This window comes from Phoenix dactylifera, unplaced genomic scaffold (genome assembly GCF_009389715.1).
Source record: "Phoenix dactylifera cultivar Barhee BC4 unplaced genomic scaffold, palm_55x_up_171113_PBpolish2nd_filt_p 000007F, whole genome shotgun sequence".
NCBI classification, from domain to species: domain Eukaryota; kingdom Viridiplantae; phylum Streptophyta; class Magnoliopsida; order Arecales; family Arecaceae; genus Phoenix; species Phoenix dactylifera.
In genome coordinates, this window is record NW_024067666.1 from 4,237,894 (window position 1) to 4,264,453 (window position 26,560).

The following is a 26,560-nucleotide window of genomic DNA, read 5'->3' on the forward strand; positions in this document are numbered from 1 at the left end:
ATTAATATATGTTGAAGCATGCGTTTTGAATTTGTTAGCATGGTAGATGTCTGCATCAACGTTCTAGCAAGCCACCAATGTGGGTCGAATCTTTATGAGGTGATTGATGCTTGATCCTTCATTTGACTATCATTTTAATATTAATATATATTATATTTTATTATGCTTTGTTGTATAATTTTATGTAATGTTCTTCATGTTTATTTTGTCATATCAAAAGTACTTTCTGAATTTGTTTACCAAACACATATTAAAGTTTTACAGCATTTTAGAAATATAGTTACTAAATAGCAAATAGTATTTTATAAAATCTCTATTTCAAAAAATTCTACTTCTGAAAGCTCTGCTGCCAATAACTCTGCCAAACGAGGCCTTAAGCATAGAAAGATATAAGCATGTACAAAAATAGATATAAGTATATATAAAGTAGTGCATATAAATATATGCAAGATATTTGTTTAACTGCGTATAGAATAAAAATATAAAATGCTATATGAGAATTAAATGTAACATGATAGTCAGCCGCAAAAATGATGCTTTGAAAAAGCTGGAAATTTGAGGGTGCGCTAAATTTTTAAGAGAAAGAAAAAGGTCATTTTCATTGAGAAGATATCCACAAAATATTTTTTTATCCCTGTTGACAATTAGATAGAATGAGATAACAGGTCAATTAGTCAAATCACTGCTGTTAATTTAGATTATCCTTTAATCTAATAGTTCTTCTTGTTTAAAAAACTCTTATTTCACTGTTTCATCTCGGTTTTAGAGTTAAGTCATCGATACGGTGATATCTATACTAAAATCATGACCATAAAGAGTTTGATCTAAGGTGTTTAAAGATCTTCATTACCATTTTGATGTAAGAAAAAAAAAGGTATATCAAACCTCGGTTGGCGCCTAAATAATTCATTAGAGGTGAAGAATCATGTTCCCAATATTTCAGGTGCTTTAATAAGAATTTATAAGTGATTGCTTGTAAGTTTATTTATTTATTTTATTTCCGCAATATGGTGAGAATATCACTACTACCATTTTAATTAGTGAACCAATACTTCACCCAAAATAGCTAGTCAGAAGGTATTATTTGGGTTACTTGATTCTGTATAAGTAGCCAATATGGGACTAAACACACGCTCACATGGATCCTTACACACTCCTTTCGTTCAAGCGCTAATATTCTCGTCAGACTAAGGGTTCAAATCTATTCAAATTTAATTACAAGCGCCAGATTAACCCATGGTCAGGCTCAATGGATCCATGTTGTAGTGTTCCCAAGTCCACATAATTTATGAGTAGGTCTGCTCTGATACCATTTGTAACAACTCAAGACTTCACCCAAAATGGTTAGCCGAAAGATATTATTTATACTTCTTGATCCTGTATAAGTATCCAAAATCTATCCAGCGAATAATCGATATGGAACTAAATACATACCTGCCCGATTTCTCACAATTACAGGGCAAGAGGCACATATAAAAATAACAACATACCACACATCTCCGACCAGGAGGTTTAACATATCAATTTATAGGCTAATTTGCTGCATGACTCCAAGCACATCTTTTTATTAGCATTACACCTAGCCATTTCACAAGAATAAGTACTTTTTTTTTTATCACTTCTAAAGTTCTATTTTTCTTTTTTTAAAAATGGGGATCCTTGAATCGCTTCTGTTGGGTATACATTCTTCAATTCGGTGGTTGTCCAATTTCAGATACCAATGATAGAGGTCGATTGAAGTCTCTTTCTATTCCTTCTAAACTTGCAAAACGTAAGAATCATTTAGTCCAACACTTTGCTGCCGCTGAAAGCAACACATCTATCATCAGGCATTTAGTCTTCATCCAAATTCAAAAATTGCGGTAGAGAGTGGGACCTAACATTAAGCTTTTAGGTCTTGAATGATAGCTATACAAACCTGGGTTCCGGCATGCTTGCCTTGTACTACAAATCTAAAATTCTTTGGCACCATGTTCACTCTTATCTTTTAGATTTGCTTGTTATCTTGTGGCTTTCAAAACATGCATTATGGGACCTTACAGTTATACTATCAAAATGGTTATAATGTGTGTGTATATATATATATATATATAGCTCAGTTAATCTTCCATAGCTAAAATTCTAGTATAAAAAATATCTATATAACTATAATTATATGACTAATTATATAATACTTTTAACCTTTTTAATTCAAAATCGAACTTGAAATTTTGGTTTCATTCGGCGTTCACGAAATAAGATATTGGTGGCTTAGGTATATTTCAAAATACGAAAAGCCTAAGGCATAGGTCCAATTTTATTCGAACCCATTATAATAACTGACCTTAGGAACCATTAATTGTTGCCATTGATAGTGGAGCAATCTTTGGGGCTTGTTTTAATGTAAAACATATAATATTAAGAAAAATTAGGAACAATTGCATGTTGTTTGGATGGGATTCTTTTTTTTTTAAATTATCACCACACACAACGCCAAGCAGAAAAATCAACGCCGCTGTTGACTCCATCTCTACTTGTTAGGCTGCAGGCTCTGTTTGCATGCGCATCGTACAATGCTTGTAATGAAGCAAAAATTATCCAAATCTACGTGCATGGATAATTTTTATTTATTTATAAAATATATTATAAAATTATTAATATTATACATAATATATTATAATAATAAAGAAATTATTTAATAAGATTGATGTGGCAGCCATTTATAATGGTATAAAAATCTACAGTCTAAAGGCCGCACCGCAGAGGATCCTGAACTGAACTTCTTCTTCCAGGCAAATAAATTTAATAAATAAGTAGGTGTGGATTTGCCCAAGGGCAAGGGGATTATACAACTGCGTGCCTGCCAAACTCTTGCTTATGTCATCCAAATTTAAGCTTTTCCACTGCCCACTCACATTAAAAGAGTGTTAGGTGCAAACCATTGTTATTAGAGATTAAGCCGAGTAAATGAACATCTTTTTCAACTTTTCCAACTTCCACACTTATAATGTCTCCTTGTAGGACAAGAAAATAATAGATTCCCAGGTATAGGCCTCGTTCATTTGGTTAGGACTTTTACTTGGCTCAAACTAGTGGCGCCTACATGCCCGTGTATAGTTGTATCTAATATTGATCTTCCTTTTTATCTAACTTGATTTATCTAATTCGTTATTCATTTTCTCTTAGATTTAACTTTTATTTTATTTTTTAAACTATTTTTATGCTTATTATTTGTTTTAGAAGAATCACCAGATTCAATATAGACCATTTTGTAGGACTAGACAGAGTCTAAAAGTGAGATCCGCGATATCGAGAAGCTGAGTTGTGAGCCAAACTTTCAAAAATCATAACTTGGTCATACGACATTCGATAGAGATGATCTTTCTTTTGAAATTAGATAATTTTTAGAGATATACGATGTATCGTTGTCCCCTAAGTCGGCCACACCTTTAATGATCAGATCCAAACTCCATCATTTGGGTTCTAAAACCAGCCAGTCGAACCAACAAAATTTTTTTCATAAAAAATTTGACCAAACATATATTTTAATCCAAAAAAAAGTAGACGAAGTGATAAAAGACAGAGTTGTTGTGAAAGTCGAGATCTGCCTCCTATAAAATTAGTGTTTTTGAGCTTATTTGTAATCGTCGAGTCTATTTTAAGAAAATGAGTTCTATTGAAATTAAGAGAGGAATCCGATCTAAATTATGCTAGGACGGACTTCACCATTATAAGTAGATTAGTTTTATTGTCATCAATAAAAAAAAAAAACGTAAACCCTTCTTTTGAAATTTTTTAAGATATTCAAGTTAAATGGATCGAGAAAATTCTTCCTTCTCCTAAATCAGATCACCGTTTGTCTGAATTTTGTTACCATCGCGGTGAGAGTCACAATCCTTTCCATCCGGCATGAATTGCATGCAAGATAGTCTAACATCCATCCAAGACACATGAAATATATATAGAAAGGAACGTACCGCTAAAGCATGCAACGTATCTGAACTGATCCACAAGCATTCACATTCATGGATAGCTCGACTTGCACGCGGTGTAGTTCACAGAGACGAATTGATTCCATCCCTAACCATATTTGGGTGAATGAGTGCACCGTTTGTGGTTGTGTCCATCTTCAGATGCTCTGTCCATGGAAAAATCCGAAATAATAACGATAATAGTTTTCATGTTACAATAAATAACATGATATATATATATATATATATATATATATATATATATATATTCATCATTTTCCATTACAATAAATCGTTAATATAAAAAAATAATGACTTTTTATTTCTACTTTTATCTATTAAAAATATTTTGTGATTGAAAAAGAGGTTAAAACCATCCATCTTTTATTAATTGTAGGCAAAGAATACAAATAATATTTGCGGCCTGGAGGAGGAGAAGGTAGCAAATCAAAGAAAATACCATTTTTTGTTACAAAGAAGTAATAAGAGTAATAGGAGGATGACAGAACAGAGATAAGAGAATAAAACTCCTCTTTAGCAATCAAATAGAGAACTGCTATTCAGCCCAAAATAACTCTTTGCAAACAGAAAATCAGCATCCAATTTCAGCTTGAGACATCAAATATCTATTTCGGATGGACGAGTCCAGAAATTCTTTTAACCTTGTGCCATATTTCTCCAAAGGCCAGCAACATTTTACTGCCACATAGGATGGACCCATTCTTGCAACGAATGAAAGGGAAGCTTGCTTATTTGAAAAAAAATTCTTGCATTTCTTTCTTTACAACATACCCAGATAATACCAGCAATCAACATTAAGATCATTAGTTGGGCTGATTCACAAAACCTCCTCTTTCTCTATCCAAGATAAAGGCTTTCAAAGGCTGTATGAAAAGGTTGCCGTATTCACACCCGTCGAGTGTCAGCCGCTGCACCAGAAAAAACAAAAGAAAAAAAAGTTGCATGAGAAGGTAAGGCTCCAAGTGCAGAGCAAATTGCCTTCCATGTAGATGAAAAGAAAAGGTAGTCAAAAAAACTAAGTTCTCCATTGATTCAGATGAATGACCACAAAGTCCGCAGCTGCCTAAGTTTTTTCCAACTTCCTTACAAGAGTGTCCTGAATGTTCAAATTTTTCTTCCGACATAATTATAGAAAACATTTGACCTTAGCTGGTACATTGAGATTACATAAGTAGGATGGAAAGACACATTTGACCCTCCTTGTGCCGAGGAATTGATAGAAAGATGGTAGTTGGAAATTCTTCTTTACTACTTAATTTCCAAACATTATGATCTTCCTCCCTGTTTAGAGAAACCAAGGCCAATAAGAATGACAAATGATTGTACTGGGATCTGACCTCCATTGTAGAATTAGATGGTAATCTGATTTCCAAGACATCATACTGAGGCCGAAAAACTTGGTTATTTTTCTATTCGTTTTTGGACTAGCTTTGTAGAACGAGAGGGCTAAAATATGAAGAGGTGCATCACAAATTCAATTATTTTTTTAATCTAATTTCTACTATAGAAAGCCAAAAGAGCAATATTAATACCATATTTTTCGAGATTTGAACAACTTCTAATAGGTTTCCAACATGCCTGCAACTTTGATCGGCAAAATGAACTTACTTTTTCAAAATACCCTGCTTAGTGCAGTTATTTTTATCAAAAAATTAAAAAGATCATATAATTACTTTTCGTTAGTATCAAATTTTCCATTATAATAGTCCTGTTTTATAAATTATTTTAATATTAAAAATAAAAAAAAAGAGTATTTACTAATAGCTGTTATTACCGTTAATAACGATTTTTGGCTTGGAGACCATTGTGTTATTCAAAAAATCTTGGTTCTTGGTTTGTGTTCCACTGACATTGAACCCTAGATCCTTTTAAATCCCAAACAAAGGGGATCTTTAAAAAAGATCGGACCCCAGGCACAAGTACCGAGTATCGAGTGCAGCGTCCGACACAATGATTTCAACACCTTAAGGTTCGAGCCACATCTCACCAACCTAGTTTTTGAGGGAATCTCCTTTTCCTCCCGTTGGAAAAATAAGTCCAAATCTTTTGAGATACCAAAAGGCTTTCATGTGCGACAACTAACTCAGGCTTATGGCACTTGCCAATGGACCAAAGGTCATACCAATTTGAATGAGGATACAAATATGCAGTTGATTTCGAAAATTTGAGACAATATAGAAAATGAGTTAATAAAAATCAAATTTAATTTAAAAAAATAGATCAAAATATTTTGTAATATATTAGATAGCAAATATGAATGAAAATGTGGCACCACTAATTTTTAATCTATAAAGATACCCCATATCGATCATGCTCGAAAAAATAAAAAAATTTATTTTTGCCGCCTCCTTTATGCTCGAAAAGGTTGGGCTGATACAACTGTAAAGTGGACTGTGAAACTGCGAATGACTCATTAAATTAGTTATAGTTTGTTTGACGGTACGTGCTACTCGGATAACCGTAGTAATTCTAGGGATAATACGTGCAATAAATTTCAATTTTTGGAAGAAATGCATTTATTAGATAAAAAGTCAATACAGGCTTTGCCGGTGGCGCATCATTCAAATTTCTGCTCTATCAACTTTCGATAGTAGGATAGAGGCTTACCATAATGGTGACGAGTAACGAAAAATTAGGGTTCGATTCCGGACTAGTGACCATTATGAAATGCTTTTATTTTTTTACTTATTCTATAAATACTAAAAAATTAATAGTTATATATATATAATTTTCTAAAATTATAATTTTATTTTTTGAAGTTTGCAATTTCTCCGAGGTATCCATTTCTAATGATCTGCTTTAGAATATAGAGTTTTCCATTTCTATATGAAGGCTAGATTTCGATTTTAATAATTATGTGCTTATTAGTATTCCAAAGTGGATGGCCATCTTTTTAATTTATTAACAACAATAACCTGTCTTAAGGTTTTATATAAGCTGAGATACTTGGTGATTATAAAAGGCTGCGTGAAAGAGAAAAAAAAGGTTTGGGGAACCGCAAAAAAGAGTCATCGGTAATAATTACGTTCATATTCGCCAGAGCAAAAAAGGTCGGAATTGAGCGCGTCATGATTTGACGCTAATTGACACGAAAATCGTCAACATGGCATTATATTGGCATGTACCCGACAAGATGGATCGCGAAGGAACCGATATTGTCCGAACCCGAATCCGATTGGATTTTTACCGGGTGAGTTATTAAATCATGAGCTCCATGCCCACATTCAAAATGGATTACTTTTAGGTTAGTTCAATGGTGGTAAATTTAATGTGGGTCTTATCCAATCCTTGACTTGAGACCAAATTAATATCTTTTAATCTCAACATGATCCCACATTCTTGTTAGATGCATGCACCGAATGTTCTTGCCTATTTTATGGACTAGGTTTGGTCAAATTTAGCTTAAATCAATCCAAGTTGCGTGCTTGGTTTCATATCTATACGAATCTACTCTAGGGTTTCTAGATTGAATTGCCACGTTAGCATTAGCCCAATCCATGTTGCATCCTTAAGTGTATATATATATGTAAAGCTATTTGAAAGCTTGACTTAAATCCAATGTCGAATAACCGGTATTAGCTACATAAGTAGAATGCTGCACTACCGATCCCAAATATACACGCTGCAATACGACGGCGGGGATGGTAATACTTAACCAATCCGTCATAGATTAGATTAGATTATGTATGTATAGATATGGATTTTTAACTCGTTTTGTCTTGGCTTATTTCTATCTGGTTTGTCTCGAACCGATTGCGACCCGTGTGGCTGGGTGTACATTGGTGGAGCAAAATTGGCTTGAAATTTCTTCAAGCAAGGAAGCCTAGGACTTATATGTCACCTTAAATCCTAAACCAAACATAAGTTAGTAGGCACTATTTCCCATTATCTATAAATATATTGTTAGTGCATCCATCTTTTAGAAAATGCTAACCATTACACTTATTTAAGAGGTGAAATTCTATGCGCTTGGAACTCAGGCTTTTGTAAGCAATGACTCCAGTCGCAAACCGGCAAAGATTCAGGATGGCTCTTGACATTTTTACGAGCTTTTTTGACCTTGACGAGGCAAACCCACTCATTGCCCTGTAAGTACCGACCACCGTTTCGTAGTGTTCATCAACCCCGGCCAACGAGTCCAGTAGAAAAAGAAAAAAAAAAGAAGAAGAAAAAGGCTGCTTGCGGATGGAGAGAGAAGAGACAGCTGTTCACACGCAGTTGTGTTACGGCGAGGGGAGAGAGAGAGAGAGAGAGAGGGTGGTCCCCCAGGGAGTCAACGGAGTCCCTGACCTAGGTGGGGCCCGCCAGAGCTCACCGCCCCCTCGCGCGAAGCAAAGGCTGCCACGGTCAATAAAACGCACCCTAAATATGTCCCCACGAAGCGAACTCGGTGCCACGTGTTGCCGCACTCTGCCGCAACGGCTACTCTGGAATGTCCCCATTTTGGTGCCAGAGTCCTGGGCCCCACCTCTCGACACAGGCAGACATGTGGACAAACAACCCTTATCCATCAAAATAATAATAATAATAATAATTTCATGGGACGAACAGAACTGGTGATTAGATCATCCCATAAGAGCATTTATGTGTCATGAGCTTATACTCAGCTCAGTTAATATCAACCTTGTAATATTTTCTATTATATTTGATAATCACAAATTAAAAGGTATTATTTTCTTAATCTTTGCTGTAGCTGTTGCGGTAGCTGAAGCAGCTATTGGACTGGCTGTCTAATATTTTAGAAAGATAGATTCGGCTTACTTATGTTCTTCTGCTGCAGTGTAGTCTTCTTTAGCTGTTTGTGCTAATGCAAAATTAATGGCAATAATAATAATAATAATAATAAATAAATATTATAATGGAAGGAAATCGAGATCGCACCTTGGGACCCATTGTAGAAAAATAAATCACCTCCGTCCATTTCAATCATGATTACCATTCCATCTCCGGTTGCTTTATTATTAATTAATTGATATTATATAATGAGCCCCTTCTCAGCTCCGAATCTAATATTTTAGTCCCCGGAGTTTCCTCCGTTTTCTTTTTCTCCCCCTAGTCCTATCCCAGAGGTTTGAGTATTTATGTTAATAAAGGATGGAGATTTTCTTCTCGGTGCGGTCACACCCCCTTCACAACTTCCAATCCCTCGGCAGCGATGGGAAGACTGGCATTAATCAAGGTCTGCCCCGTCCCCACTCCGAGGTCAGTCCTCCGGTCCGCTCCTCTCCCTCTTTCTTCTGGTATCCGTTTCGTTTTGTCTCGATTTCTTTGGCTGGATTTCTCTCAATAAAGGTGCAAAAATTATCCATCTATGTTTTGACTCTTCTTTCGATAAGATTGGATGTAATCAATCCAAAGAAAACATCTTTTCTTATATAAGAGCTGTTTCAGATGATCAAAATCTCATCTTGGTTATCCTTTTTCCTATTTTGCTTTCTTAAGTTGGTTTCGAGAGAGCTCTTCCGTTTTGAGTCAAGGTTTGGGAAGGATCGGGTGTCCTTGCTTGCGAGGTTTCGGAGTTTTTATAAACTCTGAAATATTTTCTTTGTTGATCCGAATCGTTTGATATACTTTCTTCATCGTTCGGCTACTTCGCAGTTGTTTTAATTTGATCATCTGTTGGTAAAACATGGAGGAAAGACTAGTGATAAACCAATCAAAAATCCCATCTCAGACTTTTCTTCTTTTGAACGTTCTTCAGTTTCTGTAATGGTTTTTGTTTGAGATCTGTCCGATGAACTTGGTTTTGGTGATTTTCAGATGCTGTCGCTGCTGAGACTTTTTTGGGGAATTTAGGGTGTTCCGGGACTTGGTGTTGAGATGGAGCAGGTGGAGGAAGCTAACCGAGCTGCTGTGGAGAGCTGCCAGAGTCTCCTGAGCCTGCTTTCCCAGTCTCAGGATCAAGTCCAGTATAGGAATCTGATGGCGGAGACAGGGGAGGCTGTTTCAAGGTTCAAGAGAGTGGCCTCAATGCTCAGTGATGGTGTGGGTCACGCAAGGGCGAGGATTGCGAAGAGAGTCCAATCCCCCTTCAACCACAAGGTTTTACTAGATCATCCATTGGCATTGTCTGTGATGGAGCCTTCCCCCAAGCCTCTCCAACTCCTGCCAAGAAGTCTGTCAGATACCTCAGCACCAGAGTTGGATTCCAGTGCTAAAAATCCACAGCAGCTCACCCAAAACCAAAAGATCTTACTTGAGAACCCAGGGCTGGATTTGAACTCTTCTTCTTCTTCAAGGAGCGCTCTCCAGCTTGCACCACAGGGTCCTCCAACGGCAGCCCATTTGCAGTTCCTACAACAGCAGCAGAGCAACCACAGGTTTCAGCTCCAGCAGCAGATTAAGTTGCAGGCTGACTTGTTCAGGAGGAGCAATAGTGGCATCAACCTCAAGTTTGAAAGCTCGAGCTGCACGCCGACCGTGTCGTCGGCGAGGTCCTTCCTGTCGTCGCTGAGCATGGATGGCAGTGTGGCCGGCTTGGATGGGAAGGCATTCCATCTGATTGGCGGAGCAGCGGCATCTGATCCAGTGAGCACGCATCTGCCTCCAAAGAGGAGGTGTTCAGGCAGAGGGGAGGATGGGAGTGGAAAATGCGCGACGACCGGCAGATGCCACTGCTCGAAGAGGAGGTGATGAGACCATCGAAGCTGTTCCTTGTTCTTGTTGGATTCAACACAGTTTTGGTTACTAATTCTTGATCTCTTTTGTTCTTATATTTTTGCAGGAAGCTGAGAATCAAGAGATCCATTAAGGTGCCTGCTATCAGTAACAAACTTGCTGACATCCCGCCCGATGAGTATTCATGGAGGAAGTATGGACAGAAACCAATCAAGGGTTCTCCTCATCCTAGGTATTTCTTTACTCCCAATACCAATTTCTCTTGGGCAGTTGCTTAATGCCTCTCGGCGTTAACTTGGATGAGTTTGAGCAATGAATATTTTATTATAGTTTGGCCTCCATGTTCCATGTAAAGGAACAATAAATGCATGCTGTTAAAAGCACATCGAGCTGATTTTCCTAATATTCCATTCTTTCAGAGTTGGTCAGTTGCAGAAGTTTGTGCTCTGCTGGATTGTGTGAGAATTTTTTGAAGAATTTTCTGAACTACAAATTGATTGTGGTTTCCCACAAACCCTCATAGTTATTAGTGTGATGATATAGCACTGCTAAGATGGCATCGTTGATTCTGGTACAAAGAACCCAATTTGCTGAGTAGATTAAAATGCTCTCTTTCTATTGTGGAAACTAGCACACCCTTTACTTCCAAATTTGCTTCTTGTTGCCAAACTTTTGTGTTGGATATACTCATTCAGCTCTCTTATCACTACATCGGGCACCTAAATTTGTAACACCATATAGCAACCCGTGACGACAGAAGCGTTAAGTACAACTAAATAAGCAAGCCTGTATCTTTCTCTAAGTAAAACATCAGCAACAAAGTTTGTTCTTTTGTTTGTATTTATGCTTTTAAGTACTGGAATTATGACTATATAAATCCAGAAAGATCGAATCTTAGCATTTTGCTGAATGTTTGTTCATAATCAATTGCTGTTAAGTTCGTTTTCTTACTCATAGAAGAGCCCTATAAGAGAGAGCAAGTTTGATTTAATGCAGGGGATACTACAAATGCAGCAGCATGAGGGGCTGCCCTGCAAGGAAGCACGTCGAGAGGTGCCTGGAGGACCCCTCAATGCTCATTGTTACTTACGAAGGCGAGCACAACCACACCAGGTTGCTCGCCCAGTCTGCCCAAATCTAAGAGGCATTAGAGCTCTCCACCAGCAGCCAGCCCAGCTGCTGCTCCATCTGCATCCCAGCCTCATTTTGGGGTGACCGAACCAACCGCTCCTGTATATGCTTACTTTTCTATTAGCTAAAGATCGAGGCAGTGGAGCAGTTGCTGATGTGGGTTAGTCTCTCGGATCCTGCAAGCTTTCCAATATGAAGAGGGAGCATACAAGAGGATACTCCCTGTCGAGCCACGTAGAAATGCTACCTACCTCAGTAATGGTTGAAGGAAGCGAACAAAGAACTCTTTCCTTGCTCAATTCACATCTCATACCATCACTGCAACCATGTTCAAAAGCAGTTGGATGGAAGGTATATAGCAGACCTTTTTTGAGACGACAATAGGCATTTTGTAATCTTGGAAGGGAATGGTAGCATTTCATGTTGCTCAAATTTGTTCTCTCCTTTGCTTTCATTCAGTGGTTTATCTCAATGTTTGTTCCGTGGATGACTTGGTGCTAGTAGTACCTGTCCATCTAAGCTCTGGTGGGCCATGCGTACGAGCTTTGTCTCCATGATGGGGTCCTTCTGGACCCATGAAGCTTCCATGAAGCCTCCATTTGATGGTGTTTTCCGAATGCCAGGTATTCGGTTATCATGGAGCTGCTCATCAGCTCGTGATAATACGGTGCCTTCCCATCTGACACTTCTGCAAGCCTTGCTCCGCTGGGTAATGCTATCATTTGTCTGCTTCTACTGCGAGTCTATGACTTTAAAAACGCTGACAGATCTCGCTTGTTTGGATGCATTTGGAAGGCTGGCAGTCTTTTTCCTTTGTCCCAAAAATGGACGCTTGGAGTCTTGAATACATCTCTTTTGACTGTGCAAATGTTTGTTAGTTGTTACGTTCTTTTGCGAGTGCACAGCCCTTCAGGAAGGCATGAAAGAGACTCTACGAAGTGGAACACTGGTTGGTGGCGAGCTCACCATTGTTGGAAACCGGAAGGAGACTGGAAAATAGCTAATGCTTTCGTTAGGCCGGATTAAAGACTGGTTTCAGAGCCCCATTTGCTAGCTTAGACGGATGAGGGTCCTTGGAGTGCTCATCTTAGATGGAGTGCAGTTGTGGGCTCTGCTCTATGACGAACGAAGAAGATGGTGGAGGGTGAACCAAAACTTGAAGTTCACGTTCAATGCAAAATAATGCATTGGCCATATGTGTCAAAATTTTCTATATGATAACATCTTGATCTAATAACTAGAACCAGCTAATCATAAGATCTATAATTTGTTTTAATCTTGGAGACTTAAATTGATCCATGGGGAACTGAAAGTGGGACTGGTGACGTGTGTCGAGACAATAAGTTCCTCTTTATACCAAAGGTACGCATCAATCCAGTTAATAACGGGGGAAGAGTGAACATAGTAGCCGGCAAGCCAACTTGGGGGTTCCTTTTAGCCTTTTTTGGGTTCTTAAGCAAGCATGTTCCTTCTCTTTTCACTAGTTTACAGTAATTGGGCAGCAGGGTTGGACGTCTGATGCTCTTTGGAGTTATCCTTTTCTTTTCTAGACCCATGGGGGGAATGTGACATGAATAAGCCCTCTAGCCCCTAGTTAAAATACTTTAATAACCACCGATGCTTAACTATGAATTATGGAATAAATATGCGCCATAGCAGATTTGTGCTTTGGTTTAAAAAAAAAAAAGGAATAAGTTCATGCTTAATCTAGGTTCGGGTTATATCTTCCGTGCGAAAGAATAATTGATCTTTTTTCGCAACATCGACCATCGGATCGCACTCTGCACTACTCTCAAAGCACTCTGAACTCCTCCATTTATCTGTCTGCGTAGATCTCGAAGCGAACATTGCATTATGAACCATGCAGTGGTAGTAAGTATCCTTAATGAAATGAGAATAGAAACTCATGCATAAATCTGACCTGCCTATTGTGCACTTTACTTGTTACAATCAGTACTAAGGTGATCTAGGAGTGAAATACAAAGTTAAAAACAACGAATAGACTTTTTAGTGTAGCTTGAGACTGCATTTAGATACCCCAAATTGGCAGCAGCATCTTATCTTACCCTGACATGGTCCTGTTTGGATGCAAACTTATAATTATCCATTGGATATCACACTCAGGTTTCCAATGGTATATAGTGTACTCCAATACGAGATAAAGCATCAAGAGATGTGGGACAAAGATAAAATCAAAAAAATATTACCCGTTTATCTCAAGATATGCATTGCCAATGCTGGCTCCTGAGATGCCCTATTAATATCCTCCGATGCAATTTCATGAAATAGTTTGTGTTATAAGCTTTTAACAAGTCATTTGATTCTTTATCCAAGAAACAATCTCAATATATAGAAGTCAAGTTACTCTTTTTTTCTTTTAAACTAACTAATTGTCTAGTCAAGTTAAGTGCACCAGACCTAGATTGTGGCTCGGTCACACATGATTTCAGATGGTTCAGATTGGAGGACCCAAGAAGTGGAGACATTTAGAGAACCATTAACTAGAGCTGTAAACAAGAGACCAGAATACACTTTTTAATTGACACAATCTAGTGGCAAAGTAGGATTCATGACATGTGTTGATTTCCATGCCATTCATAATGTACAAAACAACATCAGACCAACGAGGACCTGGTGATTGGCTTCACAGTGATTAGGTCATGAGCTTTGCTTCTCGATCATTTGAACTGCTGCCTTTAGTTCTCGTTGGATCGATTTCCTCGATGGCGACATCACTATGTCATGCCAAATTGATCGAGATCCACATCCAGTATCACCATGAGGATAGAGTTCGCAGATTGAGTTAGCTTCCTCATTTAATTTGCTCACCCTCTCCAGGCAGCTGAATTCTTGAGGGTTCACTAGCAAGTTGCTGTCCACATCTTTCCTTGCTATTAGCTGCAAAATGATCATCCCATTGATAAATTAAGACTGATACGCATAATAGCTTAAGTTCATAAATAATGTGGATAATTAACATGTTATCCTACCAAATTTGGTAGAAGTTGCGAGTTCAGATCTTTCTAAGCCAGTCGATTATTTCATCGATTCAGTTCGCATGCATGGCCTGAGCCGCACACTTGGCGGATTGCTTAAGTCCGATATAACACTATTGTTAACTCGTTTTCTAATAGTTCAAGTCTTTGGAGTTTAGTGTTTAATTAACATGACTATGTCGGCATTATAGGTTCGATGGACTTGTATAGTTTGGCTACTTGGATTTTGAATGGGAAACTAAGAAAAAGAAGAGATGACCTTGGCAGTTCCCAAAGCGTTGGTGCTGTAGAGCTTGGCGTCGTCTACAAGCTCACAGTATCTTCGGAAGGCACTGGCAAATCTCTGGTGGGACTTCAATTGGGACTTCACCCTCACTGCTCTTTTTATCATTATTGCTCTCCTGTCATTCAACAATAACGTTTGGCATAGTCAACAATTTGGCATTTGCTCTGGACTGCAAAGACATCTTTGTAGGCCATCAAGAGAGAGTGAATTCTCAATGCTATAGCTATGGGCTGAGCTTGGGCTGGCCTTTTACCTGATTCCCCTCACTACTGCAAGATAGGCATCACACACAACTCCAATCAGCTCTATCCTGTAAGGCTTCCTCTTGCTGGTCTCACAGTTGTTATTGTTGTCATCATCGTCGTCGTCGTCATCATCGACTGGTTTCCAGTAATTCTCGGTGATGCTCTCATCTTCGGCAACCTTGTAACCGGCCCCCATTCGGTAGCGCCGGCGGTGGACGGCTCTGGCCATGGCAATCGTTTGCTCGACGAATGGCTCCCATGAAAGTGTGCCATCCATGATCACATCCCGGCCCTCGTTGAGCGCAGTCACCAGGAGGGAGGAGGCAGCGTCTGTTGAAGATTGGTGCACCTATTGCAGCTTTTATGTTAAGCCTGGTTTTAGATTGGAAGGTAATGGCTAGCAAGGGAAGGTTATGAGCAAGACAGCTTTAAATATTAGGTGATCCAGTAGCTAAACATAGTACATTTTGGTGCTCATGCTGTATGCTCAGCGCTCAGTGGACTTGGGTTGGGCTTATCTAGGTTTCAGCCTTTCAGGCCTATGATGCTGAGATTTTAGTTAAGTTTTATGTAACAACTCAGAATCTCATCTCAAAACAAGACATCAAAAGTTATGAATTTACCTCCATGATTTTCATGACCCTTAACTTATAATTCTTAATTATCCAAAACAATCTGATTAACATAACAAAAAGTTTCTTATTAAACTTTGAAATGCATGACCGGCTTCATGAATGTATTATGTTACATGAACATATTTTACATCGTTCAGCTTGATAAACCCTAATAGCTTTTATCGGGTAAAGAACTGCCCTGGCCAACTCAAACATACCATCTCCCTTGACTTTAGCTACCAGTTCTTTCAAATTATTTAAATCTAAAAAAATCATCTATAATATAGTAAAAGCATGCTAATTAGTATATAAGCATGTTAATTATAATAATTATTCTTCATAATCTCGATCCTTAAACCTAACTTGGGTAAAAAACGGAATGTTCTATTCTAAGATTCAATCATTGTACTAAAATTATTCTACATAATCCCATCGTTTCAAATGTAGTTGCTTTTAAGAATAACATCTTGCTTGCCCTCAAGATATCAAGAACAGAGGAGTAGATAGAGGTTTTGATGTGTTACCAGCTCGGCGGTTTGGAGCATGTCGTTGTGGTGGCCTCTTGAGCTGATGGCTCGGTAAATGACATCTCTCTCTTTGAACGCATCCGCTTCCACCCTCACCGCGTTCGCTTTTGACCAAAACTCACTGCAACCAAAATAAGCCCAGCATTGCCTTTGTTACTCCAAAAAATTAAAAGAATCATATCGATTACAAGAATTGATTTATAAAAAAATAAAAGTTTGAAATATATATGTATACTGAGTCATGTTGCTCAATAGCCTAATGAGAGCCCAAATAAGATTTATAGACGTATACTGAGTCCCCTCTTCTTTGTGACATCCGTCGGTTGGTGGGGAAGTACAGTATCTTCTGGTATAGTGGCCATGAAACAATATATCACTGACTGCATGTCTCAAAAAAAAACCACCATTGGAACCCATTGGTGAGATGTGGTTCTGCCTTCAATTATTTTTATTTTTATTTTTATTTTTATTTTTTTAATGAAGAAAGAGGTAAAGCCATCCAGTTTTTATTTAAAAAAAAAATTTACAGAAACTATTTATAAAAAATTTATTGAAAAATAAAAAAAATAATAAATTTTATTTTGAAAAAGTAGTAGTTCTGCCATCAGTTATACAAACAGTCATGTTACTGATGAAAAGGGAGGGATTCACCATAATGGTAGTACATTGCCACAAGTTAAGAGCTGGCTGCCAATCCTTCCTCCTTAATTGCCACACTTGCTATTTGTTTAATGCAAAATTTGTGCTTATTAATGGTACGTAATTATCAGTTACTACTCTAATTGTAAATATTAGCTTAGCTCCCTTCCATTGATTCCCAGTAAGTGGAACTATCAGATCACACAGGAGAGCAGGGAGAAACTGACTACCTTTCCTGCCTGAGTTCCGGCACATTTCAGTGCATTGCACTTCTCCTGAATTGTATAACGGAAGTGACTGCTAAAAAAAAATTTTATCGCTCATATTTTTAAGGGTAAGTCACAATGTATCTACTAGTAATAAGAGATTGTGAGAGAAGGGACCTCAATTTCTGGCAGCGTGGACTTACTCCTGCTCAAGTATGTCATGAAGCACAGTGCTCTTGCCGGCACCCATGCCGCCGCCCATCAGAAGTAGAACCGGGCGCCGATCACCGCAGGCCACGGGGACCATCGCATCGGCGCACCGGGAATCATCGTGCGACGCGATCCCGATGGCCTTCATCTCCTCCACCAATGTAGAGAACAGCCTTGCCACTTTCAGGTCCCTTGTTACCCTCTCAAACCTCTGTTTCCTGCGTTCCAATAAACAAGACAGGCGCTGCATGCATTCATTCATGTCATTGAGTCAACTTTTTTGGGGGATTTGCTTATTGATCAATACTAAATCAAGCGCATTATAAATGAAAAAGTTGGATGGAAGGTAATTCTTCTGGGCCCACATTTCTCTCCCATACAAAACTCCAAACCAAACCAAACCACCACAAGGCCATGATCTTCTACAAGATGAACCAAGACAGAGAATAATTGAAGGCCCTTTGCTCATGAATGAAAAAGTTGGCTGGAAGATATCCAAAAGAAGATGTGATTTTGGGCCCACATTTTATCTGCCATGCAAAGCTCGGATCCAAAATAAGCCACCTCAAGCGTAATTTCCACCACCGAGCTGATGGACCAGTCCAACTATAAAACAACATGCACAAATGCACATGTATTGTGCGCTTTCCTTTTCTTCTCTAGTTTTATGTCTCTTTTTCCTCCTTCAAATCACTCCCTCTTTTTCAAAATCTTTGCACCTAAGAGATTATGAAATCTAAGAAATGGTATAGGTATAATTTCTAAAAATTATGTATCGATTTACTTAAAGATGTATATCAAAAAAGTTTACAGTACGTATCAAAAAATCGATGAGTTTGTATCACTTAGTTATGTAGTATGTATCGGTAAACATAATGTTCTGAAAGGCATATATCAATTTATTTAGAGATGTGTATTGGGCTGTTAGATGACAAATTTACTAAGTATATATTACTGGCTATGTACCATATATTTGTGAATACCATATTTTGAAAACTATATACTGATTTATCTAGAGGTGTATATTGGCTTGCTAGATAACTAATTTGCTTAGTGTGCATCACCTGACCATATAGACCGTATCTTAAAAAATATATTTTAAAAATGAGGAAGAAAGAGAATTATGTGTACGATTGTTTTTTCTTTTTTTGATTTTTTTTATATTTATAAGGCTAACTACTAAGAGCCATCCTTAATTTTTAAGTTTCTTCTTTGAGATGGACATTAGCGGAAATATGGTAAAATAGAAACCTGCTCTATATTTCTTTCTTCAGTGCCCGATTCATATGATATTTGTTCACAAATGATGGGACAGGGCTAGCTCCCAATACTCACATAACTACCGACCAAAGAATTAAACAAGGTCTTCGATGGTTGTTAATATCTCATAATCATACTGGTCTGATTATTTCCTTTTATCTATAGTATGTCTGTCATTAACAAACAGAGGAGTAAGGAGTGCCCACCTGGTAGCCTCCATGACCATGTCCTTGAGCTTCCTTTTGGGTTCTCCATCAGCAGTCAAAACCTACATAAATAAATAAATAGTCAAGATATAATAATACACCATAAAAATGATAAAATTGATGAAACAAAATTAGCAAGGGGGTAACCTTTTGTTGATTGTTCTATTACCTTAGTAATCATAAGAGTGGCGTGATCCCAATGAAATGCAAAATAACCTAGTATACACCTATCTAATTCCTCTATAAATTTCAAACACACAGTTTCAGGATTTGAGTCACCAGCAAAGAAGGCAAATATGCTGTCTTCACACCCCTTGGTTTTCCTCAGGAAATCATATGCTAATTTGCATAGCTGAGGGCATTCATTTGCATCCTCAAAACCCAACTGCCTAGCTGCCAAAACATCATCAAATTAATATGCGACTTAAAAAATCCAAAAAATTTAGTTCTCGTGTTCTCATCAAAATAGAGCTCTAAAAAAAAATGAAGGAAATAATATAATCAAGGACATGGGTCCCCACCTTGACACCATACTATATAATCATGGTTGTGAGATTGTTATGCAAGAACACGGATGGAAATGTACTTGAACTCTTTGTACCTATGATATGATTCGCATAATTCGTTGAAGTACTAGAGCTGATCATGAGCTAGATTTGGGCACAGAAAATATCTAATTTTAAATAAATCAAGCTTAAAGCCTAGCTAGTTTAGACCCGAGGCCTGGCCATATTCTCAATTTTAATTCTATAATGAGGTGTGGGGCCAATCACCAACATAGAAGATTGAATTATAATTCACAACGAGATTAAATTATAATTCGCAACTAGCTGGTGACTAAAAAAGAGATAAAGACATCAAAAAGCTAAACACAACCCAGGGAGAGAGAGAGAGAGATTAAAGGCCGAACGCCAAGTATCCGAAAAACCATGAGACTTGACATATAGAGGTCTGGTGTTGCAGTGAGATTACCCACGTAGTGGGAGAAGCTCTCGAGCTCCTCGACCCCGCCGGAGTCCGTCAACACCAGCCTTGGCATCAGACTAGTGTCTCTCACCGACCGCTGCTTCTTGCGGTGGCAGCCCACCGCGGCGGCTATTGCACCTGCGTTAGAGACCGCGACAACATGGAGAAGGAGAAGTTAAAGTGATGACATCTAAAAGGAGTGATAGAGATTGGGTCAGAGGATCTTCAGTAAGAGAAGAAATAGAAGAAGAATTTGGAGAGGAAGCCCCAAAAAGAGAGGAAGGGAGAGGACATATATAAGATCCGAAAGAGAAGAAGAGGGGAGAGAGAGAGAGAAAGACTTCTCCAATAAAATAAAATAAAAAAACGGAGGGGAGAGAGTGCTTACCTTCGTGCATGATGGTTGGATGAATAGATGGAGTTTTGATCCCCTTGGTGTTGAACGTCCAAGAGAAAAAGAGGGTGCAAACATGCGACAGGTAGAGTATGAGTTTTCTGATAGAACGGATGACGCCGAGCCTGGCCTTCTTATAAAGAAAAGGGAAAGCAATGGAAACTCGTCATTTCCTCCGATCTGCTGCACCAAGGATCATGGTAAGATAACGGAGTTCCTTGAAGTTTGCTTTTTGTCGACGATAAATATCTTGACTGTCTTGGCTTTTACCTCGAGCATCGATGAGGTCGCCCAACATTTTTGAATTGTTCCAAGCTTTTTATGTAAAGGTCGTTTGAGGAATGGTCAAAGTCCCCGTAATCACCGGAGAAATTATATCCTACATGGTAAGCCATTCATTTCTGTGAGTCATATTCATCAAGTGCTTACTTCGCTACAAAAATGAGGCTCTGCTTTTTTAATATTAAACAACAACACCATAAATTATATGCCACAAGATTTATAGTTATTGAAAACAGTAATTATGTCCTGTGGTATTATTACTAGGCGAGGAAAATTTTCGGACAACATAGCTGATGAAATATTGTCCATTGCCTGGCTGATAAATCAGACCAAAGTACCAAACATGCCTCACCATTGGGAAATTGAATTTGCAGCACAAAGATCTCTACCCGGATGGAGCTCTGTCACGGATAGGAAGAGTATGAGTAAAAAATATTTTATCCATATCGAACACTCTCTAGCAGAGAGGAGGCCCAGTGAGGATTACTACGCGGTTGAGGTTTTTCTCACCCCTTTCTTCCCTTTTCTTAAGCAAAAAAAAAAAAAAAAGGAAAAAGAAAAAAGAAAGGAAGAGGGAAAGCAAGAAGGAGGGAGCATTGGGGAGAAAGGATAAAACACCATAAACAAGGCTCAACCCTTTGGTTCCCAATGGATACGGAGAACAAAACACAAAGGCACCAAATGCCAAACTATTCGAGTTGAGCTTAGAACAAAAAATGGGGGCATATATTTTAACATAGAGAAGCTCCTTAATATTAACTAGAACAATTTCAAACTTTAACATTGATTTGTGTTGTAATAAAGGCTTTAAAGCTTTTTGTTATATTTAAGAAAAAGCTACAAAGCAACATGGAGTTTCTATACATAGAAAAAGGTACCATATAATGAAATGAGCCTGCAATTTGTCGATCAACGATTGCCCAAAAAAAAATGTCAATTGATGAACTATAGAATCAAGACATCCTTATTATTTAGTATAACAACTAAGCATAATTAGAAAACTTTTCCTGTGCCGTATCAAATCCAACACATTAGAATCTAGAATTTATAACAACAAGCAATAGTTAGAATGCCATGAGATACATGCCTGAGTTATATCTTGGCTCCTTCACAGAGGATGTTCATTTTCATGAAGCAAACTGCATATAACCCAAAAGATCTTCTATCAGGGAATGCTTTATAAAGTCGGCAATTTATAGTTGATTAGTAGAACTAACATAAAGTAAATAGGTAATAATTTAGTTGGAGATTATAAATAGAGACTCGAAAGGATAAAATATATGCATGTAATATGCTTGTCAAGCATGGAGTCATAGGTTAGAACATGGAATGCGGGATAAAATATAAGAAGTGAAAAAAAATAAAATAGTAACTATAGTTTCATCGATCGATATAGAGAAAATAAAGGGTGCAAGAGCGCTAACTAAGGGATGTTACAAATTCATAGATATTGGATTTAAAATGTTTTTACGTGGCACATTGGACATATGCCTAATTCAAGAGAAAGATACATATCAAGCCTGACATACAACGATATGGCAATTAGCACGTGTATGCACATTATTGGTTTCAAGGGAAGAATTACCATTTTAAATTTGAATTTTTTAAGATATGCCATAATATAAGTAGGCTTTATTTGTAGTTTTCATACATTTCATACGTTTTTTTTTCCTCTCTAAAGCATTGCAGAGGCAAAGAAGAGCTGTATCATTTCATGTATATAAAAAAAAAAGTATGAAGGTGTGTTTATTATAAATAATTGATCTAATTATTTTACGTACTTTATGAATGAGATCCATCGAAGCCTGATATATAGGGGCTGTTGGCTTGGTGGATGGATATGGTGAACCGTTGAATGATTAGACATAGTGTGTGCTAGCTTTTTGACTTTATATAATGGAAAATTTCTTATGATAGATGAGTGAGCTTGTTGAATAATGCAAAGCAATCCGGTCTAATGATGGTTCTTGAAAATAAGAATTTGCTTATGATTGGTTGCCAACCAATGATGAGGATAATTTTCTTCATATAGCATATGATTATTCCACAAAATATTAACTCATGGAAACTTAGTAGAAGTTTTAGTGCGGCATCTTTTTCTTTCCTTAGCAGATAGCTTGTTCACTCTCATCTGGAGTCAAAACTTTTCACAACAATGTATAAGAACTAGCATCATTTTGTGCCTTATTTTAATCTATTCATCGCGGCTAGGTCTCACATCACTCGGAAGCATAATCAAGAAAAATTGCTTTAGTTCAAAATTTCCACAAGAAAAGCTCATCACGGCGATTGCATCCGAGAATTAATAGATGGCAACTAGATCTAATCCATAGTCTCCAAATCTAGTCTTGAGCGATCACTTTTAGCAAAAACTTGCATTCACCAAAACTAGCATAAATGATGTTGAAACAAATCAACTTGCTGATTGGCTAACTGGATTGGGTACTTTATGGGTGAAATATTGATGTAATTTTTTTTGCTGAAAGAATATTGATGTTATTTATAACAGTAGTGCAACCCTACATTTGGTTCTTGCTTCTCCTATTTTATGTGAATAGTGAATGGTGCATATTTATTCAATATTGAGACTTTGCCTCCATTATATCAAAAGTCATAGGGGAAAAAAATCACATGATGAAATAATCATCATGGTGAATTTTGATGAGTATGTCTCGAACGGAGGTACGCAGGGTGGCGCGGAGTTTGTTATCAGGGATCCGAACGCCAGAGTGGTGGTAGCATGTGGCTGTCAGCTATTCGATGTTTCAGTTCCTAGTGCAGAGTTAAGCGCCGCGTGGGCAGGCCTTCGACGTGTTCGGCTAAATTTGCAAGTTCGCTCAGTCATTTTGGAGGGCGACTCGGCTACGGTTATCAGATAGATCCAGGAGGTCCGAGGGGTGCGGGTGACGACCACCCTCTGCTTTGTGATATATGGGCCATGACTAGAAATGGAGTGGCCTTTCAGGCCAAGCATGTCTTTGTGAAGCTAATGGGACTGCCGATTGGATGGCTGCCTATGTGACAAGCCATACAGATAGTACTATATGGGCTGGAGATGAAGAGGTGCCTCTAGCATTTCGAGATATTTTGTTTTCTGATTTTGTTGGATGTACTCATATTCGTCAAATATGGGTTGTCCGTTCCAGCAGAAAAAAAAAAAAATCACATGATGAAGACGGATGATCAGAGTCGTCACCAGTTATCCACGTGGCAACAGCATAAAACCGGGCACCGCATCGGCCCACTGGACACCCCCGGTTGCTTTCGTTACAGGCCAGGCGAGGGCAGAAAGGCGGCAGAAACCCCGTGTCTCTCTCTTCTTTTAAAAGGGGATTTTCTGGTAATTTGACAAGGGCCTCTCGATCTTCTTCCGGAAGAACCCTCTTCCCTTTCCCCGGACGCGGACGCATGACTCCATAAAGAAGCACCTGGCGGGAAGAGCTCCTCGTTCGATTTCGACCCCCTCCTCGCCCCCAAGAAGAAGCATTTCCTCGAACACCTTCGCTCCCTCCTCATGGATTTGGACCCAGAAGGCCTATTTCGGGATGATTCCGACTCCGAGAGCGAGTTCTATCGGGTCGGTTTCCCTCCTACTTCTTTCCCCCTCTCCAGTCTTCTGGTTTCTCGAATCTTTCTCCGTGTCTGGAATCTTCTTGTTTCTTGAAATCTTTTTGTGTCGTTGTTTTCAGGAAAAAGATTCCACAAAGGAGTTTGTAGTCTACCTCGTTGATGCGTCCCCGAAGATGTTCGGTGCAGCAAGAAGCGATGTGAGTTTGTCTTTCCCATCTTCAAATTTCTGGCATTGCGATTTATAGCAGGTCAAATGATTTTTCTTTTTAAAGATCTTTTTTGGTGTTACTGTTCTTTTATTTGGGAACTTGGGAATCATGCAACTCGTGGAACGAGTATTCTGTATTCCTTTTCCCTATCGTTTTGAGTAAAAGAGAAGGGTGTAAATGGGTTGAAAGTGGGGTGACGGGAAGAGATTCTTGGATTTCTGGCTCATAATTTATGCGGTGTTCGATGTTTTCTTCTCTTTCTTTTATGTGGTATTATCGTGGTTTGCATGTATAGTCCTTCCATTTCCTCATATGATGACATTTCTTTCTCATCGGTTTGTGCTGTTGGATGTAATATAGCTGCATTATATGGGTTACAGCTGCACTATCGTGAATTTTAGTATGTCTTAACCATAACCAGGGGCAAGATTTTTTTTTTTGTCGACTTAATTCTTTAGTTCGTATGATGAAAATCAAAGCAAGTCAGAAAATGCAAGAGAAAAAATATACTTTAGGAAAATGCTACGTCTTCCCTGAAAGATCCTTGAAACAACCGTGAACCATGGATTTCAAGGAACGGCCAGCTACAAAGTTGGCACTTAGATTCCAAATTAACACCTGGAGTTTCCTGTGTGTCGCACCAAATCTAGGTTAACACCTTTTGGGTACGTTTCTGGGGAAACTCACCAGAGATGGCCTTGCAGTAAAGGTGGAAGTAATAGATTCAACAAAAGGAGATATTAGGTAGAACTCTGGAGCAACCTAAAACAAGGATGAGTAAAAAACATCTCTAGCATAGGAAAGTCCATAACACATCAAGATGCTTTTTGAGAGCTTAATTCGAGGAGCGCAATAAATCATAAAGTTGAAGCTAAATGACCTGATTGCAAGTAAACTTGATGTCAGGACAAGCATCTGCTATAGTTGGATAAGAAGCCTGGACCTTTTTTTATAAAAAAAAATCTATATTTAGAGAAAAATTAAATTTGCTCTCTGCGCTGAATCAAGCAAAATGATACTTTCAGTGAAAATCACTTTTATTAAAATATGAGTCGATCATGGGTTAAGACTCGCTGCCACAACCTGAATTCACCTAGAAAAAAAATGTGATCCATGCACTCTATGCATGAGATGCAGTGCACCATTTCTTGGGAATGCAAGCCTTCTACTCATATTTTGGGCTTAAACATTTTAAACCTTATTGGCATACCTCATCTTTGAATAGTTTTGAGGAATTTCACTTTTGTGACATCATCATGATTGAAGCTTACTTGACAAAAATAGCAGATACCTCGTCGGTGCAATTTGTTAATATGATTTGGATCATATCCTTTTGCACTACTTATGGATGAACTTACTGCTAATATTTAGGAAGATATATTATGATATATGTTATTTGCAGATGATATAGTGCTGATTCATGAGAAGAAAAGATTCCATATTACATTGGACTTGTAGAGAAAAACTTTAGAGGATAAGGGCTTAAAGATTAGTTGAATGAAGATAGAGTATATGAAATGTAAATTTTGTGAGAATGAGAATGAAAATATGATAATTTACCTAAAAAAATGAAGATATGATACCAATTAAAATTGATGACCGAGAGATGCCAAAAAGTGACAGTTTTGTTATTTAGGATCTGTATTGTACAAAATAACGAGGAGATAGACGAATATATGTATATATATGTATGTATAATAGAACTGGAGCCGGTTGGATGAAGTGGAGAGGTGCTTTTGGAATATTATGTGATAGGCAGGTGTATACCTAGGAAACATAAAGAAAAATTTTATAAAATAATATTGTATGGCTTAGAGTGTTGGACAATAAAGAAAGTGCATGAAAATAAGTTGAACATAGCTGAAATAAGAATGCTAAGATGGGTATGTGATACAACTAGAAAAGATAAAACGAGAAATGAATATATTAGAGGAGCTGTAGGAGTTGCACAAACTAAGGACAAAGTAATGAAAAATCAGTTGAGATGGTATGGACATGTAGAACGAAGACCTAAAGAGGCTCGAGTTAGGAGAGTTATGTTGAAGGTGTTAAGAAAAGGAAGGAAAGATTTAAGGTGACATGGATAGAGCTTTTAAGGAAGGATATGTAGAAACTTGGAGTAATATCAAAGCTGGCCCTAAATAGGAATACTTGGCAAATAAGGATCCATAGAGCCAAACCCAAATAGTTGGAAAATGACTAGATAGTTATGGTTCTGGTTTTGGTTATT

The 26,560-nt window shown here is 38.0% G+C and overlaps 3 protein-coding genes across 9 annotated transcripts in view; 2 read left to right on the forward strand and 1 right to left on the reverse strand.

Moving 5' to 3' along the window:
* Positions 1-9,019: 9,019 nt before the first annotated feature.
* LOC103704540 (protein WRKY1) lies at positions 9,020-12,192 on the forward strand. 3 transcript variants are annotated; one of them, XM_026803614.2, is made up of 4 exons: positions 9,020-9,185; positions 9,732-10,600; positions 10,696-10,821; positions 11,586-12,192. In XM_026803614.2, the coding sequence occupies exons 2-4, from the start codon at positions 9,792-9,794 to the stop codon at positions 11,728-11,730; spliced, it is 1,080 nt and encodes a 359-aa protein (XP_026659415.2). In that variant the 5' UTR covers positions 9,020-9,185; positions 9,732-9,791; the 3' UTR covers positions 11,731-12,192. The 3 variants fall into 3 exon arrangements, with proteins under 3 accessions (XP_026659415.2, XP_008786100.2, XP_008786102.2); XM_008787878.4 differs by having other exon boundaries at positions 9,021-9,173; positions 11,586-12,174; XM_008787880.4 differs by lacking the exon at positions 9,020-9,185 and adding an exon at positions 9,192-9,263.
* A 2,013-nt stretch (positions 12,193-14,205) lies between these two features.
* On the reverse strand, positions 14,206-20,398 carry LOC103704593. 4 transcript variants are annotated; one of them, XM_026803610.2, is made up of 10 exons: positions 20,264-20,398; positions 19,882-20,013; positions 19,079-19,302; positions 18,910-18,971; positions 17,437-17,661; positions 17,258-17,327; positions 16,386-16,526; positions 15,256-15,596; positions 14,976-15,117; positions 14,206-14,618 (listed from the first exon to the last, which is right to left on the reverse strand). In XM_026803610.2, exons 1-10 carry the CDS (start codon positions 20,271-20,273, stop codon positions 14,379-14,381), a joined length of 1,587 nt encoding a protein of 528 aa, XP_026659411.2. In that variant the 5' UTR covers positions 20,274-20,398; the 3' UTR covers positions 14,206-14,378. The 4 variants fall into 4 exon arrangements, with proteins under 4 accessions (XP_026659411.2, XP_026659412.2, XP_026659413.2 ...); XM_026803611.2 differs by having other exon boundaries at positions 17,258-17,324; positions 20,264-20,397; XM_026803612.2 differs by lacking the exon at positions 19,079-19,302 and having other exon boundaries at positions 19,886-20,013; positions 20,264-20,396.
* A 3,425-nt stretch (positions 20,399-23,823) lies between these two features.
* The window catches only part of LOC120103847 (ATP-dependent DNA helicase 2 subunit KU70-like), a 30,612-nt gene continuing 27,875 nt past the window's right edge, over positions 23,824-26,560 (forward strand). Inside the window, exons 1-2 of one of the 2 annotated variants that reach the window (XR_003385116.2) lie at positions 23,824-24,128; positions 24,241-24,318. Coding sequence is in view for 1 of the 2 variants with exons in the window: in XM_039115798.1 (XP_038971726.1) it covers positions 24,066-24,128; positions 24,241-24,318 (141 nt within the window). In the remaining variant the exon portion in view is untranslated. The remainder of the gene's footprint in view (positions 24,129-24,240; positions 24,319-26,560) is intronic. The other variant, XM_039115798.1, reaches the window with a different exon arrangement.

Bases quoted from the DNA above. Each gene is read 5' to 3' on its own strand.
- LOC103704540 (XM_026803614.2), top strand. From the start codon at position 9,792: ATGGAGCAGGTGGAGGAAGCTAACCGAGCTGCTGTGGAGAGCTGCCAG. The intron at 10,601-10,695 runs GTGATGAGACCA...ATATTTTTGCAG, and splicing joins TGCCACTGCTCGAAGAGGAG to GAAGCTGAGAATCAAGAGAT. The intron at 10,822-11,585 runs GTATTTCTTTAC...GATTTAATGCAG, and splicing joins AAGGGTTCTCCTCATCCTAG to GGGATACTACAAATGCAGCA.
- LOC103704593 (XM_026803610.2), bottom strand. The intron at 17,662-18,909 runs GTGGGCACTCCT...ATTGGAACGCAG, and splicing joins ATGGTCATGGAGGCTACCAG to GAAACAGAGGTTTGAGAGGG. The intron at 14,619-14,975 runs GTCATCTCTTCT...ATCATTTTGCAG, and splicing joins ACGCTTTGGGAACTGCCAAG to CTAATAGCAAGGAAAGATGT.